Genomic DNA, 18331 nt, shown 5'->3' on the forward strand with positions numbered 1-18331 from the left:
GGCATGCCCTAGTTGAAGGAATGCCAGTAACAAAATAACACACGGCAAAATGAAGATTCCTAAATGGGACGTCCACATACAGACTCGTATACCACACAAGGGGGGAAATAACTGGCGAAAATAAATGTGTGTGTGTGTGGGCACTTGGCTCTGGTCCCTTTTGTTCGTCCCGGATCGCGACAGGCCTTCTGTCCTTGCGCGGGAACAGCACCTGGGTTGGTGGGAAAAAACACCTGAGTTGGCAGGAAAAAACACCTGGTTTGGTGGGCAAAACACCACAGGCCCGGAATGCTCCAGTTCACTCAGCATGGCCCCCAGCCGTCATGAAACCACGGGCCGAGCACACCCGAGTCCACGAGCCGCTTCAGACCTCCAATGTCCCCGGCACAAGAGCGCTACAAAATGTTCACGTGCTCGCGCAAGAGGCAGTCACCTCGACCGTTCGTAACGACTGCCCTTGGTCTTCGAGAGAGATGAGGATGTACGACCACACTATCAATGCAGAAGCCGAGAGAGCACGTTGGAGCACGCCGTTCATTGAGACTTTCCCACCGAAATAGAGGAACAAGAAAAAGAGCAATCAGAGATTGCAAACCCTCGCCAGGATGTATTTTCAGTGGTTTTTAAGGCTTTTGTGTTAAAACAAATATGGCGGCCGAACCACGTGATTGATGACGTAATCATTACTTTTTTTCTCCACCAATTTATGCCTACATGACGCTCAATAAATTTCATCTTGATCGGTTGAAGTTTTTTACTTGGCGAATTATGATGTCATGATGGAGGCACCTATGACATAATCATCAACATATTTTATTCCCCATGGAGAGTTCTTTACAATGAGCCATGTCTCAATTTTTTCTATTCAGCGCTTTCCGAGATAAAGAGGTGCAAAATTTTTCGATTTTTCCAAGATGGCGGCTGAACCACATGACCTATGATGTCATAATTATCATAAAAAAATTATACAGTTGGAGTTGCACCTATGGTGAAAATTTCCTGTCATTCAGACCAACGGTTGCAGAGAAAATCATATTTATTCTGTGCGGACAAACAAACAACCAAATGAAAAATCGGCCAGAGACCGAGGACTTGCCGGAATGTACTTTTTAAAAATCGGAGATTTTGGAGAAATATGGCGGCCGAACCACGTGACCGATGATGTCATCATTATTTGTTTTCTAAACTAATTTATTCCTAGATTATGCTCAAGAAATTTCATCTTGATCGGATGAAGTTTTGTACTTGTCAAATTATGACATCATAATGGAGGCACCTATGACATCATCATTGACATATTTTATTCCAAATGGAGAGTTCTTTACAATGAGCCCTGTCTCAATTTTTTCTATTCAGCACTTTCGGATATCAAGAGGTGCAAAGTTTTCCCGTTTTTCCAAGATGGCGGCAGCACCACGTGACCGATGACGTCATCATTATTTTTTTTCTCCACCAGTTTATGTCGACATGGCGCTCAAGAAATTGCATCTTGATCGGATGAAGTTTTGTACTTGTCGAATTATGACATCATAATGGAGGCACCAATGACATCATCATCAACATATTTTATTCCCCAATATTTCCCCATGGAGAGTTCTTCACAATGAGCCATGTCTCAATTTTTTCTATTCAGCACTTTCGGAGATATAGAGGTGCAAAGTTTTTCGGTTTTTCAAAGATGGCGGCCAAACCACGTGACCGATGACGTCATCATTATATATTTTCTCCACCAGTTTATGCCAACAAACTGCATCTTGCATCTCGACATAAACTGCTCAAGAAATTGCATCTTGATTGGATGAAGTTTTGTACTTGTCGAATTACGACTTCATAATGGAGGCCTTGGGCCGAGAGAGTTAAAAATTGGGCACAGTCTATTCCAGGGCAAGACAAATATGTGTGTAAAGTTTGGCGATTCTATGTGCAACGGTGTAAACGTAGTAATGCACACAAACAGACAGACAAACAGACAAACAGACAAACTAACCAACCAACATACTTGCCGGAATCTTTTCCGGCAAGTAACAAACAAACAAACAAACAGACAGACTCAAATACAATACCCTCTCCTCTGGCGAGGGTAAAAATGCGACCGTTCGCTATGAATGTCCCAGGTGTAAGAGAAATAATGAATGCAACCGCTCTCATCAATGTCCCTCATGACGGAGAGAGAAAATGTCGGAACAACGCCTTTTGTCTTCAAGGCTCTGATGTCATCCCACGACATCTCCGTGTCCACTCCTATCAGCGAGTGCCATCTTAGCAGTCCTTGCTTGAACTAAATTCCGGACCAATCACTGCTCTTCATGGCATGGCCTTATGGCCCTTCCTCCTTGATGTGGTGAGGTGGCGGCTGGCAGTGCCAGCAGTATTGTTCAATGTCTTGTTCCGGTCACTTTTATTTAGTGTCATTTTCACCAGACCCTGGTGAAACCAGGAAACCTGGAAACACCAGAACCCTGGTGTTGGGCTAGCGGCTAGGGTGCCGGCTCAGGATCCTAGGATCCTGGGTTCGAATCCCGGTCGATCGCTGAATTAACGCCAGGGGGGTTGACTCAGCCTGTCATCCTTCCGAGGTCGGCTAATTGAGTACCAGTTCACTGGTAATTCCCTGCTTGTCGTTAAAGGCGGCAAAAAGGGTTGGCGTCAGGAAGGGCATCCGGCCGTAAAACATTGCTTCAAAAAAGGGGACCGAAAAAACAACAACAACCACGGTTCCCGAAAAAGGCCAACCCCCGCTTTGCGGGGAAAAATGGCCTCTAAAGGTGGTTTATAATGCACGATTGCTTGGCTTGTGAGTGTGCTGCTGTGTCAAAAGGAACAGAGGAAACATAACAGAGGCCACTTACATACAGTGGATTTACCATTAATCCCTAACTAATTAACATAACCCCACCCCTCGTGATGGGAACAAAGTTACACTCTTACACGACATATGGCCTGACTTATGTACATCAAGATGGCTACACGCCATTCAGAGCATGGTACTCTATGCACTTCTGCCTGGCTCTAAAGTAATCATTGCCTATCCCCCCACAAATATAACACTATATTATTTTGTTCCTCTATATTACTAGATTATTTTGTTGTCATTTTAGATAATTGTCCCAGGTTTGGTTAAAAAAAAAATCCCTTCAATGATTCACAAGTTATTGTGCTGGATACACGGATGGACAACTAAAGAACATAAGACCTGCATATCAGAACATAAAAAGGTACTGGATCTTTTGTACATGTTCACAAAATGTGGGGAGTTGATGTTGTTCTCCTCCTCTTCCCTTTATAAGAGGTGAGGTCCAACCGTACCAAGCTCCTGCCCTGCCTTGACAATGATACTCCTCCACTCCCCTCCATCTTCAACCAACTCTTTCTACCCTCCAACCACTCCCACTTTGCTGATATCTTTCTTCACACAATCCTCCCACCTCAATACGGTCTACCTCTCTTCCTCCTACCTTATTTCCTCAACCTATCCGCTTTCTTTGCCATTCTTTCTTCCCCCATCTGCACCAAATGTCAAACCCATTTCAGCCGACATTTCAGCAATCTCCCGCTCAAGCTCATCTGCACACCAATCTCCTCCCTCAGTTCATCCATTCTCCTTCTATCCACCCTCTTCACTCCCACAATCCTCTTGACTCGGTTGTTCTTGCAAACCTGCAGTCTCTGTCGTTGTATCTTTGTCAGTACCACCGTCTCAAGACCCTAAAGGTAGGCCGGTGTTACACCCCACATCAGAACCTTCCCTTTCAATCTCATTAAAATCTTTCTGTCTGCCATTACACACTGCACCCTCCTACACACTTTTGCACAAACCAGAATCCTCCTCCGCACCTCTGTCCCCGACTCACCATCCCCGTTCGCCGTTTCCTTCCGAACACTCAAACCTATTTTCTTGTCTGATCTCCTTCCCCTCCAACTTGATATTGATTTATTTTCTCTTCTGCCCAACCTACATCACCTCTGTCTTCTCCATGCTCATTTTCAGCCCGTTTCTCAAATGCCTCCTTCCACTCCCCCATTACTTAGTGCATCTCCTGCTCACTCTCCACCACAACAGTCAGATCATTCTCACACAATATCCTCCTCAGAATATCTTTCATGTTTACCTTTCATATTTCATGTGTCCCCCAATACTGATTGCATATACAAGGTTACATGATTTTTTTTTTTTATGTCTCTAATTACATTTTTTGCTATTCTACCTTTTGCTATTCTATTTTTGGTAATGTACCCAGGGGACATAGTCAAAATGATACTGCTCTTGCACCTTATTGCCATGTGGTGATCATAACAACCAAGTATGTGAATTTTTACACAACCATTCAGGAGGAGACAGCACGACTGACATAAAAACAGACTGATGTACAGTCACGTGAAAAAGTAAGTACACCCCATGTAAAGTTTTGACTTTTTCAACATATTTCAACATACAGCTATTTGATCTTCATTTCAACAATATTGATAGATAAAGGTGATATAATATAACAAATATCATGAAACATTTACATTTTGTAGTCCATTGTATAATTTAAATAAACATAAATGCAAATTTCGCATGTGGAAAAAGTAAGTACACCCTTGGCTCTAATAGGTGGTATTGCCCCCTTTGGCAGGAACAACATCAAGTAGGCGTTTCTTATAACTGTCTACCAGTCTCTGACATCGACTGGGAGAAATTTTTGCCCACTCCTCCATGCAGAATTCTTTCAGCTGTGCGATGTTTGAGGGGTTTCTTGCATGCACAGCTCGTTTCAAATCACCCCACAACATCTGGATGGGATTTAGATCCGGGCTTTGACTTGGCCATTCCAGAACCCTCCATTTCTTTCTTTTCAGCCATTCCTTGGTGGATTTACTGGTATGTTTAGGGTCATTGTCATGTTGCAAGGTCCACCTTCGGTTGAGATTCAACTTTCCGACAGATGGACTCACATTACCCTCAAGCACCCTCTGGTACAATGAAGAATTCATAGTGGATTCTATGATGGTGAGCCGCCCAGGCCCTGATGCAGCAAAGCTGCCCCAAACCATAATATTTCCACCACCATGCTTTACAGTTGGTATCAGGTTCTTGTGGTCAAATGCTGTCTTTGGTTTTCGCCAAACATGTCTTCTGGTACTGTGGCCAAATAGCTCTACCTTTGACTCATCTGTCCAGAGCACATTGTTCCAGAAGTGCTGGTCTTTGCCTCGGTGTTCATTGGCAAACTTTAGTAAACTTTCGGTGTTCATTGTAAATTGCCCTGATGTTCTTTCTGGACAGCAAAGGTTTCCTCCTGGCACACCTCCCATGGAGATCAAATTTGTGCAGCCTCTTTATGATGGTAGACTCGTGCACTTTGACATCAACAGTGGCAAGAGCTACCTGTAGGTCCCGTGATGACATTCTCGGGTTCTTAGAGACTTCTTTCAGCATCTTGCGGTCTGCTCTCGGGCTGAACTTGCTGGGGCGGCCTGGCCTGAACAAGTTGGCAGTTGTTTGGAATCTTCTCCAATTGTAGATGATCTTCCGGACAGTCGAATGATTGATTTCAAATTGTTTTTAGATCTTTTTAAATCCCTTCCCAGACTCGTAGGCATCTATAACCTTCTTTCTGAAGGCCTCAGAGAGCTCCTTTGATCTAGGCATGGTGATGCCACACACTTCAACAACAAAGAGCAAACCAAACTAAATGTCTGAGGTTTAAATAACACAGCTTCCTCCAAGATCCTCTCTAACGATGTTCTAATCATTTGCACCTGAGCTGGTGCACCTGATTCTAATTTTAGGTATTTGAAGTAGTGATAAATGTAGGGGTGTAGTTACTTTTTCCACATGCAAAATTTGCATTTATGTTTATTTAAATTATACAATGGACTACAAAATGTAAATGTTTCATGATATTTGTTATATTATATCACCTTTATCTATCAATATTGTTGAAATGAAGATCAAATAGCTGTATGTTGAAATATGTTGAAAAAGTCAAAACTTTATATGGGGTGTACTTACTTTTTCACATGACTGTAGCCGATTACAATATGACTACGACAAAGCTTCTTCATATTTTTCAAAAAGCGTGGGATAACAAGGATAAGCCTTCCATAGCTAAAGAGAGGTAACAAACTACTTCCTGCATGCAGATAAATTAAATGCACCGTAAAACATGGAACACCGAAGTATTTAATGCAACTTACAAAAAAGAAAAAAATAGAGGCAATAGACCCCGATTTTTCAAATACTGTGAACAAACGTTGGTACATCACGGGTGATGAAGGTTGTGATCAAGTTTCATCGAAATCGTTTGTGTAGTTCTAATGTGTGGGGCTGGGGTGGGTCAAACCTGGACCCACTTTGACCCCTGGTAGACCCCCTGAGACCTCCATTTTTTTTAATGCAGTGAACAAACTTGAGTTCCAACACACAAAATATAATCCTCGCCAAGTTTGGTCACAATCACGTCAGCAGTTTCGGAAAAGAAGTTGCATGTGTTTACAGACTGACTGACGACACGCCATCCCATGAGCTCCCCGGAAATATGTTCCAGGTGAACTAAAATTTACCTTGTACCCCACATCAAAAATCCATTCATATTAGACAATACAAAACTGCACCAATAGAGATTATACAAGTTAAAAGAAAACAAAAAAACAATGGCGGAAGATCAAGATATTTGTTGACATGCGAAGTCGTATTAAAAACAAGTCACATACCAGACGTGGGTCTTGATGCTTCATGCTGAGAGCGGAGGCTGCAGAAATCACTGAACCCGATTCCAGAGAAACCAGAAACGTTGTTCAGGTGCACATTTTGGGATCTGAAAATCTTTTCACAGAAACTGGAAAGTTCCCGAATAACATTCTCCAAGTTGATGCAAATATTTCCCAAAAGAGAAGAACCCGCAATCTGGACATATTGTGGCTTCGAAAAAGAATTCATAAATTTACAGAAGTCAGCATACATTGCAAATTGTAATTTCTCTTTGGCGAGAGAGAGGAGCTCGGTCCGCAATGGATCCGACTCAGAACAAGCTCGAATAACCTTCTGATTCTCAATTCCAAGCTTATTGATCACTGCTTGCCCTGTTTCTGCTCTCAGGCCTTGGGACTTGAGCCATTCCAAGAAGTTTTCCATTTCACCGATAACCTGCCAAGAATACAATGTTAATCACAGAAAAGTTACACATGTTATTTTCTTTCCTGAGTTTGGAATGTTTGTGAGTTATTTCCGTTGACAATCCAATCAATTATTATCCAATAAACGTGGGCTTTTGCATCCAGTTTGTTCACCCGCTCTGTCCCATTTTGTTTTCTTTTGTTTTTGTTCCCATTTTGTTTTCTCATCAATCATGATCTAATGAATGTGAATTTTTATATACAGAGACAAAAACAAGTGAATCCACTTGGATTCCGCCCAGGTTGGCACATGGAAATTATGATGTAGCATAATTATCATCTCGGGTCAAGATTTGAAATTATGCCATGGTTTTTGTAAAATTGCTACTAGTATTCACATTATGTTCACATTCATTCACATTCACAGGGTCCTCTGGGTCCTCTGGGCATTTGGGTCCTCTGGGTCATTTTCTGGTCTGGGTCTGGCAAATTTTCATTGACATTTGCCCAGTTTCAACTTTTATTGACCCAGAGGGTCATTTGGGTCCTCTGGGTCATTTGGGTCCTCTGGGTCATTTGGGTCCTCTGGGTCATTTGGGTCCTCTGGGTCATTTGGGTCCTCTGGGTCATTTGGGTCCTCTGGGTCATTTGGGTCCTCTGGGTCATTTGGGTCCTCTGGGTCATTTGGGTCCTCTGGGTCATTTGGGTCATTTGGGTCATTTGGGTCCTCTGGGTCATTTGGGTCCTCTGGGTCATTTGGGTCCTCTGGGTCATTTGGGTCCTCTGGGTCATTTGGGTCCTCTGGGTCATTTGGGTCCTCTGGGTCATTTGGGTCCTCTGGGTCATTTGGGTCATTTGGGTCCTCTGGGTCATTTGGGTCCTCTGGGTCATTTGGGTCCTCTGGGTCATTTGGGTCCTCTGGGTCATCTGGGTCATTTGGGTCCTCTGGGTCATTTGGGTCCTCTGGGTCATTTGGGTCCTCTGGGTCATTTGGGTCCTCTGGGTCATTTGGGTCCTCTGGGTCATTTGGGTCCTCTGGGTCCTCTGGGTCATTTGGGTCCTCTGGGTCATTTGGGTCCTCTGGGTCATTTGGGTCCTCTGGGTCATTTGGGTCCTCTGGGTCATTTGGGTCCTCTGGGTCATTTGGGTCCTCTGGGTCATTTGGGTCCTCTGGGTCATTTGGGTCCTCTGGGTCATTTGGGTCATTTGGGTCCTCTGGGTCATTTGGGTCCTCTGGGTCCTCTGGGTCATTTGGGTCCTCTGGGTCATTTGGGTCCTATATTCCTATCCTATAACATATATATCCTATAACCTATCCTATATATATCCTATATCATATAACATATATCCTATATATCCTATAACATAACATATAACAAATATATCCTATATTATGTACTAGCGAGCGGCCGCGTACCAGCCAAAGGGGTAGCCCATGGTTAGCCTAAATATAGATTTGATGACGTCATGTTTACACATCTGAGCGACAGAAACGTGCTTCACTTTTGGAGCGACAGAAATTCCCAGGCAAACGCTATAACGCACCAGGTTTACAACCTGTGCGTTAATAAACCCAGAGTAAACTCGAGGAGACCTAGCCTGGTGTTGGCTTAGTGGTTAGGGTGCACGGCTTGGGATCCTAGGATCCTGGGTTCAAATCCCGGTCGATCGCTGAATTAATGCCAGGTGGGTTTACTCAGCCTGTCATCCTTCCGAGGTCGGCAAAATTGAGTGCCAGTTCACTGGTAAATCCCTGTGTGTCACAAGAGGCGAACAACAGGGTTGGCGGCAGGAAGGGCATCCGGCCCTAAAACATTGCTTCAAAAAGGGGACCACGATGCCCAAAAAAGGCCAACCCCTGCTCTGTGGGGAAAAATGGCCTCTAAAGGTGGTTCAAAGGTGGTGCAGTAAACTAGAGGAGCCCATTCGGCTCATTATGCTGCACCACATCAACACCAGACCAAGTTTATCCCCCAAAACGATGCAATTTCATTTGGGGAATGAGGAGAGGAGTGTGGATGAGACGATGTGGCACGACCAGGGATATCCCAAGCGTGTCAAATACAAATGGGGAAATATATTTATTTTAATTATTTAAACAAAAAAAGAGAAAAAACAATCTTTCATGTTATTTTTTCAGAGGTGGGTGGGGGGGGGGGGGGGGAGGGAGGTTTGGGCAATGGCGGTTCTTGGATGACAAGCACACATCAACCACACACCACCCCTTGACGAGACCCCCCGCAGACACGACACTCCACTTCTCAGATGCACACAATCTTCACAGATGAATCCATACTCAAGCTACACAAACGTCTTGCCAATATCCCGATACTCTTCTATCTCTAAAGCTTCCAGGTACCTATCTAATCCGAATTTAAACGTATACATTGGTTCTGTTGCCACTGCCTTTCGAGGAGACCATACCATGCATTAACTACTCTCTGAGTGAAAGACCCTTACCATACTACCATATTAACTCTTCTTTTCTTTACTAGGTTACAGCCCCTCGTCCTGTCACTGTCTCTGCTGAATAATTATTCTGCACTTATTTTGTCTATACCCTTCATTATCTTAAACATCTATTATATCCCATCATAACCGCCTCCTTTCTAATGCATGTTACAAGAAGGGGCATTCTTGGTAAAAAAAAATGCCAGGGACATAGAAAACGCCCCTTTGTATGGTATGTGGCATGTAGCAAAGTCTAGAAAAGAAGGGACATTCCATAGCTTGTAGAAAATGCCAAACAACAGAAAATAAGGGACATTCAAAAATTTTAGTGCGCATGTTGAACTACCCTTGTGTTCTTCAGACGAACCAAGGAATGCTCTAGAAAAGTTCATATAAAGGTTCCCTACATCTGGCAAAGTTCTGGCATCAAGTTCCCTACATCTTGCAAATAAAATACATTTACTTCTTTCTTCATTGCTCTGTATGAATCAAATTGGCACCCCTTTATTAGCCTAATGGATAAGGAAGGCATCAGACTTCCAAGCTGGGGATTGTGGGTTCAAGTCACATCTGGGTTGAATATTTTCTTCTTCTTCCTTTTTCAAATCTTTTATATCGTCTTGAATAAAGTCTTGAACGATGAACAAAATGCAATTTGTTCATATGTAAAACGTATTAATTCTTAAACCTGATTTTCAGCATCATTATGAGTAATGTACACTGGTGTTGTGCCAAATTTTGAGTTACCAAAGCCAGGCAAAAATGGGTCGGCCATGACATAATCACCAGATCTTATCTATCACAACATCAAATTTGACATAACACTAACCATTTGAGCTCCCAAAATGAGCGATAAAATGAAACATGTACCTTTTACCATGATAAATAAACGACACACCAATTTTAACACACACACACACACACACACACACACACACACACACACACACACACACACACATACACACCAATGAATACACACATACATCCGCACACAATGCATACACGTACACATACATACACGTACACAGGTATACATACACACACACGCGCGCACACACACACACACACACACACACACACACATAAACGTACACACACACACACACACACACACACAAAACAGAATCCCATTTTAAATAAAAAGTTACCCTTTTTTCGACAAAACTGTGTATTTTAAGAAACAGAGAAGTTTTTTATTTTTTATTTTCAGTTGAATGTGGTAAGGGCTTATAGGATTGTCTACAGGTATACACACACCTTTAAGCTGTCCAGTCTGGGCCCACGGATGCACATTAAGCTGGCTGTCCAGTCTGCTAGCATTAATTCTTGGGAAAATTGCCAATTTGATTCATACACCTGCATGAAGAAGTAAATGTATTTTATTTGTCAGATGTAGGGCGCCCCTTTATATGAACTTTTCTAGAGCATTACTTGGTTCCCCCTAAGAACACAAGGGTAGTACAGCATGCACATGAGCTTTTTTGAATGTCCCTTATTTTTGATGGTTTGTCATATAATATGGCACATACCATATGGAGGGGCCTTTTCTATGCTCCTGGCGTTTTTCCCAATAATATATTGTTGCGGATATGGGATTTGGCCTCCATCCATATCCGCTTGTAAATATTCCCCTATTTCCCCAATACCCCCCAACTATCCCCAATCCTCCATTCCCTAGTCCCATTGCCTGTAAATAACACTCTGTAGAACCGACCTTCCCCTTCTTCCCCCATTAAATGTCGTGCCCAGGTCCACCGCATCTCACGTAGACAACTTTCGGACATCTTGCTAGTTATTCTTAGTCTATGTCAGTTAAGGACTCGTTTCCATTAATTCTGACTCTTCGTTGCACCAGAATGTGATTGTATGGCACCAGTAGTGAGTTTAGGACCTCCCCATACCTCCTCCCATCTTCCCCATGAAACAATAACAACAACAACAACTACAACCACAGCGGGGGCGGCGCGGCTGCGGTGCGGGGAGTGTGCGTCCTCACACCGGCTTGGTTAGCTGCCATTGCCATGTGCACCCATGGGGTTACCACGAAGGGGCTGGCTGTCAGCTCCTCGTCAAGGGCGGAGCCCGGTAACCCCCGCACCCAATAAGAAGCAACGGGCCGATTCCATCTGGGGCGGAGCTAACGAGCCGAGGGCGTGTCACTCCCCGCCGGATATACGCAGCGACTTACCGGACGTGACGTCAGATGCGCCTCAGCCACGAAGAAGAACCAGTCGCGACCTCCGAGCGCTGAGAGACCTCCCTGCATCTTTTGGGCCGCGCTATCCGGTCCCTGAGCCAAGAGTGCACCTTGTGCTGACCATCGACGACCTGCCCTTCCTTGCCATCAATCCCCATGTGAGTCAGTCTTGTCCCGTTTATCTGTCGTCTGTCAGGGCTAAGATAAGACCGTGTTTAAGTGCCCACCTTTCTATGCTGTCTCTCTTGTCTTTGTAATCTAACGTTCCGAACTATTATAACCTCCTCCGGAGGTCTTGAGAACTGTACCCCTGGTGTCGTGTCATTTAATCCAGCCGTTGTGTCCTTTCCTTCATTGATTTAGCATAGCGCGACTTAGTCAACGTTCGAGTGTAATCGGGTAACTTGTGCGAACACGGCGGCCATTCCGCTCGGCCCAGCATAACATCTTAATAAGTCGTGTCCGTAACAATTGGTGTCGAGGAGTTGGATTCGGACCTGGGACTAAATTTGTTAGGCCCAAATTTTGGAACACCAATTGTACCATTAGGGTAACAATTGGTGTTGGGAAGTGGAATTCGATCCGGAGCGCGTTTCACGCGCGCGAAATTATAACGGCGAAATTTGATTTTGTGTTACGAAAATAAAAACCCGAATTTTGAAAGTCGCGCTATGGCGGATCAAGACAGCTGGGTTCCGGTAGAGGAGAGTGAGGCAGGGTCGATCCAGGACCAAAATGAGGGACAAGAGGAGAGCGAAGCAGTGAGGGTAGCAGATTCGCAAAATGGCGCCTCGCACGAGCGCGCGGTAGCCGAGCCTGCTGTATCAACGGGCTTTAACATGCAGCCGATTGACATGCAGGCCCTCATTGCGCAGCTACAGGCAGCTGTACAGATGAGTATGGGGAGCCAAATTTAGCGATTGGGTGAGCAGTTGGGAAACCAAATTGTGGGAATGAGGGCTGATAGTGAGCGATTAGAGGGCCAAATGGGGGCAATGAGGGACGAAGCGAGGGGTACCGGTGAGGGGTTAGACAAGAAATTTGGGAAGTTAGACAATAATTTTGAGGAGTTAGACAAGAAATTTGGGAAGTTAGACAATAATTTTGAGGGGTTAGACAACGGGATAAAAGAGGTGAGAAATGGGTTAATGGGAGTAGAAAACAGAATGGCCGCTCAAGAGAATCAAATGGAAGGGATGCAAAAGGGGTTAGAAGGGCTAGAAAACAGGATGGAAGGCAAATTGAGGGACATGAGGGACCAAGCGGAAAGGGAAGTTAAACAAATGGGGCAGCAGATAGAGGGGGTCAGAATGGGGGTAGAGACCAAACTGGATGCTCACAGGGAGGAAATGGAGCAGATGAGGGTGGCATCTGGGCAGGAGATGTAAGTGATGGGAGAGGAGATCAGAAGAGGTGTGAGTGAGGAGGTCGGAGGAGTGCGCGAGGAGGTGAGGCACTGTAAGGAGCACATGGAGAAGGAGGTGAGAAAGGGGACTGTAAAGTTACAAGGGGGCATAGAGGACCTGACGCAGGAGGTGGAACAGCTGACGGAGGGACAAAAAGGACTAACGGAGCAGGTTCAAAGGAACACTGCGGTATTAGGAGGGTTAAAAGCGACACAGAAAGAACTAAAAGACGACTTGATAGCAACGAAGAGGGAATGTCAGATGGTACGTGAGGGACTGACAACGAGGTTGGACGAGGTGATAGAGGTAATGGAGACGAAGGACCGGCAGGTGAGGACGCACATGGAAACGGTCAAGGTAGCCTTGGAGGACGAGCTTGAGGAGACGTACCGGGGAATAAAGGAGGTGAAGCAGAAATTAGAAGAAGTGGCAGAAGGGGTGAGCGAAATTAAGAAGTGACGGAGAGAGGATAAGAAAGAGATAAAAGAGGACATAAAAGAATTGGTCCAAAGTCTGTGTTTGGATCGTGATGATGTGCTCATTAACTGGATGAGGGATTCGCAGGTGATGGAGGAGAAGCGAAGAGGAAGAGGACCCGGTGTAAGTGGTGACCAATATGGTCGTGCGTATGATGCGCCAGGGGATTTAAGAAGCTTGGGGGTCGAGATGGACCCGGGTGTTCGTGAGAGGCCGTTGGTGAAGTGTGCGACAGGTCTGGTGTGCGAAAAAGGAGGTGTGCGAGAAAGTCCGACTCTGGGGTGTGTGAGGAAAAAGTGCGTGCCAAGGAGTGAGGGTGCTGGCGAGAGTGAGTCGGTCGTAGCACGTGTGCGAGGGAGCACATGGAAGCGTGGTGTGGTGAGTGTTACAGAGGGTGTAACGGGAGAGTGTGCGCAAGAGTGTGCGCGAGAAAGGTGTGTGATGGACGGGTGCATGGGGAAAGAGTGCGCTGTCAAAGGCAAGGAAGAATGCACACCTGTGGTGAGTGTTACAGAGGGTGTAACGGGAGAGTGTGCGCGAGAAAGGTGTGTGACGGACAGGTGCATGAGGAAAGAGTGCGCTGTCAAGAGTAAGGGTGAGTGCGCTCTCAAGAATGGAGGTGAGAGTAGTGAGAGTGACAAGGAGAGTGAGTTGGTTGTGACAGGTGAGAAAGGATGCACACCTGGAATGGTAGAGCGTGAGTGGGAATGCACGCTGGAATTGGTAGTGAGGCACGTGGTTGGGTGTGCGAATGAGAGCACACCTGTGATTGTCACAGAGGAGGTGACAGAGGAGGGGCCGCGAAGAGGTGTGTTGGTGAGGTGTGCGACCAACGAATGTGTGCCAAAGTGTTCGGTGGTCAGGTGTGTGACCAAGGCTGTGAGTGGAATGGGTGTACCTGGGTGTGTAAGGAAAGGTACGAGGAGCATGGAAACGGCTGGATGTGTGAGCAAGGAACGGGCTGCGGGGTGTAAGCGTCCAGGTGAAGCATCGACGGTAACCGGTTTAGAGGTTAGAGCGACTTTTAGCCGAATCGGGCCCTCGGTGCGTGCTGGGCCTCGCTTTGAACGGCCGCGTCCGTGCTCCACTAGGCGGAGCGGGCAGCCCGATAGAAAGGGTCGTCATGGCGACCACTTTTTGTTGAGGCATTCCGGCAGGTCGAGATCGGGACATTGGATGGCTCCACGCCGAGATGGTGCGTGGGATCTCGGCCCGGGTAAGCCCCCGTCCCTGCACCGAGTGCCGGACGCATCCAGCCGCTGGCACAGAACAACCCGCATTCATGGCTTGGCTTTACGAAGCCGGGCTTTGGACAGGAATTGGCGCACCGAGAGGCATTAGTGAGTAGACTGGGTGATGAGGTTAGTGTTTTGGACCCAAAAATTAGAGAAAAACAAAATTTGATGATTGGCAAAGGATTGGCAGTGGTGATTGGCAGATGATGGGCAGTGATTGGCAAATTTTTAATTTGTTGAAATTTGATGTGCAAAATTGGTAGTGAGCGATGGGCCCGGTGGGTAAGGGTGGCATCCCTGCCACCCTTCCCATAGTGGGGCAAAGGAGCAATAGTTTATGGGGTGTATGGCAGTGAAAACTAGCCCGGGTGGGTTAGGTTATATTGATAGGGCCCTAGAAGATGACATTAGGTGACGTTAAGGTTAGTTAGTGACTGATACCTGTAGTGGGGACGCAGGTAGATTAGTATGGATGATAATGACGAGGGAGCGCAATAGTTTAAAGGGACGACTGGGAAGCGCAAGTTTCAGAGGGGAGTAGTTAGCTGAGATGATGCCGTGTGTGTGAGAATTGAACAGGTGTGATTGCACAGGTGTGCAACTGGACAGGTGTGTGGAGCAGTGTGTGAGTAGTGAGTGTGTGGATCAGCGCGAATGCACTTGGGGAGAGAAGGGTGCAGGTGGCACCAGGTGTGAGAGCACAGGTGTGCAAGTAAAGGTGTGTGGGGAGAGTTGGAGTAAGTGGTACGGAGTGGTGTGCATGGTGCGAAGGTGTGGATGGGGGAAGAGTGGACCCCTTTCACGAGTACCCGGGGCGGGTAGTGTAAGTGTTAGGTAGAGGGTATAGGTAAATTGTGGTTGGATATTGGCATTTGTGGTGCGGTTGCAGAATGGTATTGTGGATGGGTGCATTAGTGTTGTGGAAATGGCTGGGCGTGTAGCCTGTTAGTGTGTGTAGTTGGTTGGGCACTCCACCACTGTGAGGATGTCGGCCAGGTGAGGCCGCAGGTGGGCTCTGGGAGCCGTTAGTGTCAGTGGGGCCCGAGGATCCGGAGGACGGACCCGGGTAGCCCACTGCCAGAGAGGGCACCGAGTGGGGAAAGCACCAGAGGGCCTTCCCCAGGTAGTTAGGTTAGGGTAAGGAGCAGGTAAGCTTGGAGGCAACTGCAGTGGTGGAGGTGTGCAGGTGGGTAGACCCGCTGGGAGAGGTACACGCCACAGCCCAGAAATTGTGCGAGGGCACCGGGAGATGAATCGGGGGAGTGAGACCCCAAATTGAAAAGCACCACAGTTTGGTCAATGGGAATTGGTTTTTAGAACCCATAGTGTAAGTTGGCCAATGGATTGGCAGGAGAAAGACCCCGGGTAGTGTAAAGTGTGTTAAAGTCATTTAGGAAATAGTTAGGATTGATGAACCTGTCGCACCATACGCAGCCACTTACCTGTGGTGATGATGACTCCACACCTGTGTTTTCTTTGTTTGTGTTGCAGGAAGGAGAATTGCTGTGTGGATTTGTGAGACGCATCACAACGTGGATGAGACATTGGGGTGATTCCGTCTCTCCCTCCCTAGGAGGGACTGATGATGAATTGGTAATGGCAAATTTTGATGTTGAGTTGGAGATGGCAAATTATGATGTTGAGTTGAAAATGGCAAATTTGATTGGTTAGGAGGGAGAGAAGACGAATTTGGTATATGGGAGGAACGGGGAAGACAGTAGGGACGTTTGTTGATCTGTAAAGTAGATGTTTATGGGTAGTGTTGTGTTTTGTGGATACAGTAAGGGGTAAGGGAGGGGCCATGTAGGTTACCTGGTGGGGGGGGGCGTACGGTAGGAACGTACCTGTCTCACCTGGTTCCCATGTGCCCCCAGTGTGCATCACCTTGTATTGCGTGCACTTTTGCGCCCTTACCACCTTACTCACTTGTTTTCTTCTTTTGTCTCCCACCTAAGAGGATCTGGCTTTGGGGCAGAGAGAGAGGAGAGAGAGGTGCTGGCTCCGCAGTTGTGGGCCTGCACTTTCGCTGCTTGCTGCCTGGATCGATACACCATATGGACCGCAATTTTGGTGGACACCCACAATGGACCGCAGTTCTTTTGCGGGCAAGCACCACCCGTTGATGGACCTATGGGTCAACGTGGCACCTATGCCATACAAGGTGAACCACTAATAGTTGGCCCCCTGACGGCCACAAATAGGAAATGGACGCAGTCGGCGCCTTTCTTTATTTTTGAAAGAAGCAAAAAGGCCAAGTGCACCACACGAAGAGCAAGAGACACCTGCAGGGTTAGGGGTTGTTGTTTTTATTTTAATGAACAATGGTGACTGCACCGATTGGTGCTTGGGGTGGTGCTTTTGGTGCTTGGAAGGGGTGCTCTGCACATTATTAAAGGCCGTAAGGCCACAGAGCACTCGTGGGTTGGTGTATCGATGCTGGCATGCGTGCTCTCTCTATGCATAACATCTGCATGTGTTCCTCCAAAAACAGGTCCTGGATCGTAGTGTAAATATCAGCGTAGTCTTGTGTAAATAATGCTCCCTACCGGCTGTATGTTTAGTTTGCGAATTCTTTCCGCGATTCGGTTATCCTGTGGGTGTGTTTCTGTGAGGAGAAGGGTGCAACGTCGCAGGGGGACATATTTACTCATTTGTGAATATCTGTAAAACTGTCGCACTCAGGGTAGAGTTAATAGTAGAGGGAACTACATCTGAGTGCCACACTAAAATAGGTAAAAATTTATCGGGTCGGGACGCCCCGAGGGTAGAGAAGGGTGCAATGTTGCGGATATGGGATTTGGCCTCCATCCATATCCGCTTGTAAATATTCCCCTATTTCCCCAATACCCCCCAACTATCCCCAATCCTCCATTCCCTAGTCCCATTGCCTGTAAATAACACTCTGTAGAACCGACCTTCCCCTTCTTCCCCCATTAAATGTCGTGCCCAGGTCCACCGCATCTCACGTAGACAACTTTCGGACATCTTGCTAGTTATTCTTAGTCTATGTCAGTTAAGGACTCGTTTCCATTTATTCTGACTCTTCGTTGCACCAGAATGTGATTGTATGGCACCAGTAGTGAGTTTAGGACCTCCCCATACCTCCTCCCATCTTCCCCATGAAACAATAACAACAACAACTACAACCACAGCGGGGGCGGCGCGGCCGCGGTGCGGGGAGTGTGCGTCCTCACACCGGCTTGGTTATCCGCCATTGCCATGTGCGCCCACGGGGTTACCACGAAGGGGCTGGCTGTCAGCTCCTCGTCAAGGGCGGAGCCCGGTAACCCCCGCACCCAATAAGAAGCAACGGGCCGATTCCATCTGGGGCGGAGCTAACGAGCCGAGGGCGTGTCACTCCCCGCCGGATATACGCAGCGACTTACCGGACATGACGTCAGATGCGCCTCAGCCACGAAGAAGAACCAGTCGCGACCTCCGAGCGCTGAGAGACCTCCCTGCAT

The 18331-nt window shown here is 46.6% G+C and overlaps 1 protein-coding gene across 2 annotated transcripts in view; it reads right to left on the minus strand.

The window, feature by feature from the left end:
• Positions 1-18331, minus strand: part of LOC144888175 (uncharacterized) — a 64099-nt gene that overhangs the window by 18867 nt on the left and 26901 nt on the right. For both annotated transcript variants that reach the window (XR_013621905.1, XM_078770434.1), the window contains exon 2: positions 6697-7129. Coding sequence is in view for 1 of the 2 variants with exons in the window: in XM_078770434.1 (XP_078626560.1) it covers positions 6697-7117 (421 nt within the window). In the remaining variant the exon portion in view is untranslated. The remainder of the gene's footprint in view (positions 1-6696; positions 7130-18331) is intronic.

The sequence above is a fragment of the Myxine glutinosa genome, chromosome 1 (genome assembly GCF_964187855.1).
Source record: "Myxine glutinosa chromosome 1, kmMyxGlut1.1, whole genome shotgun sequence".
NCBI lineage: Eukaryota > Metazoa > Chordata > Myxini > Myxiniformes > Myxinidae > Myxine > Myxine glutinosa.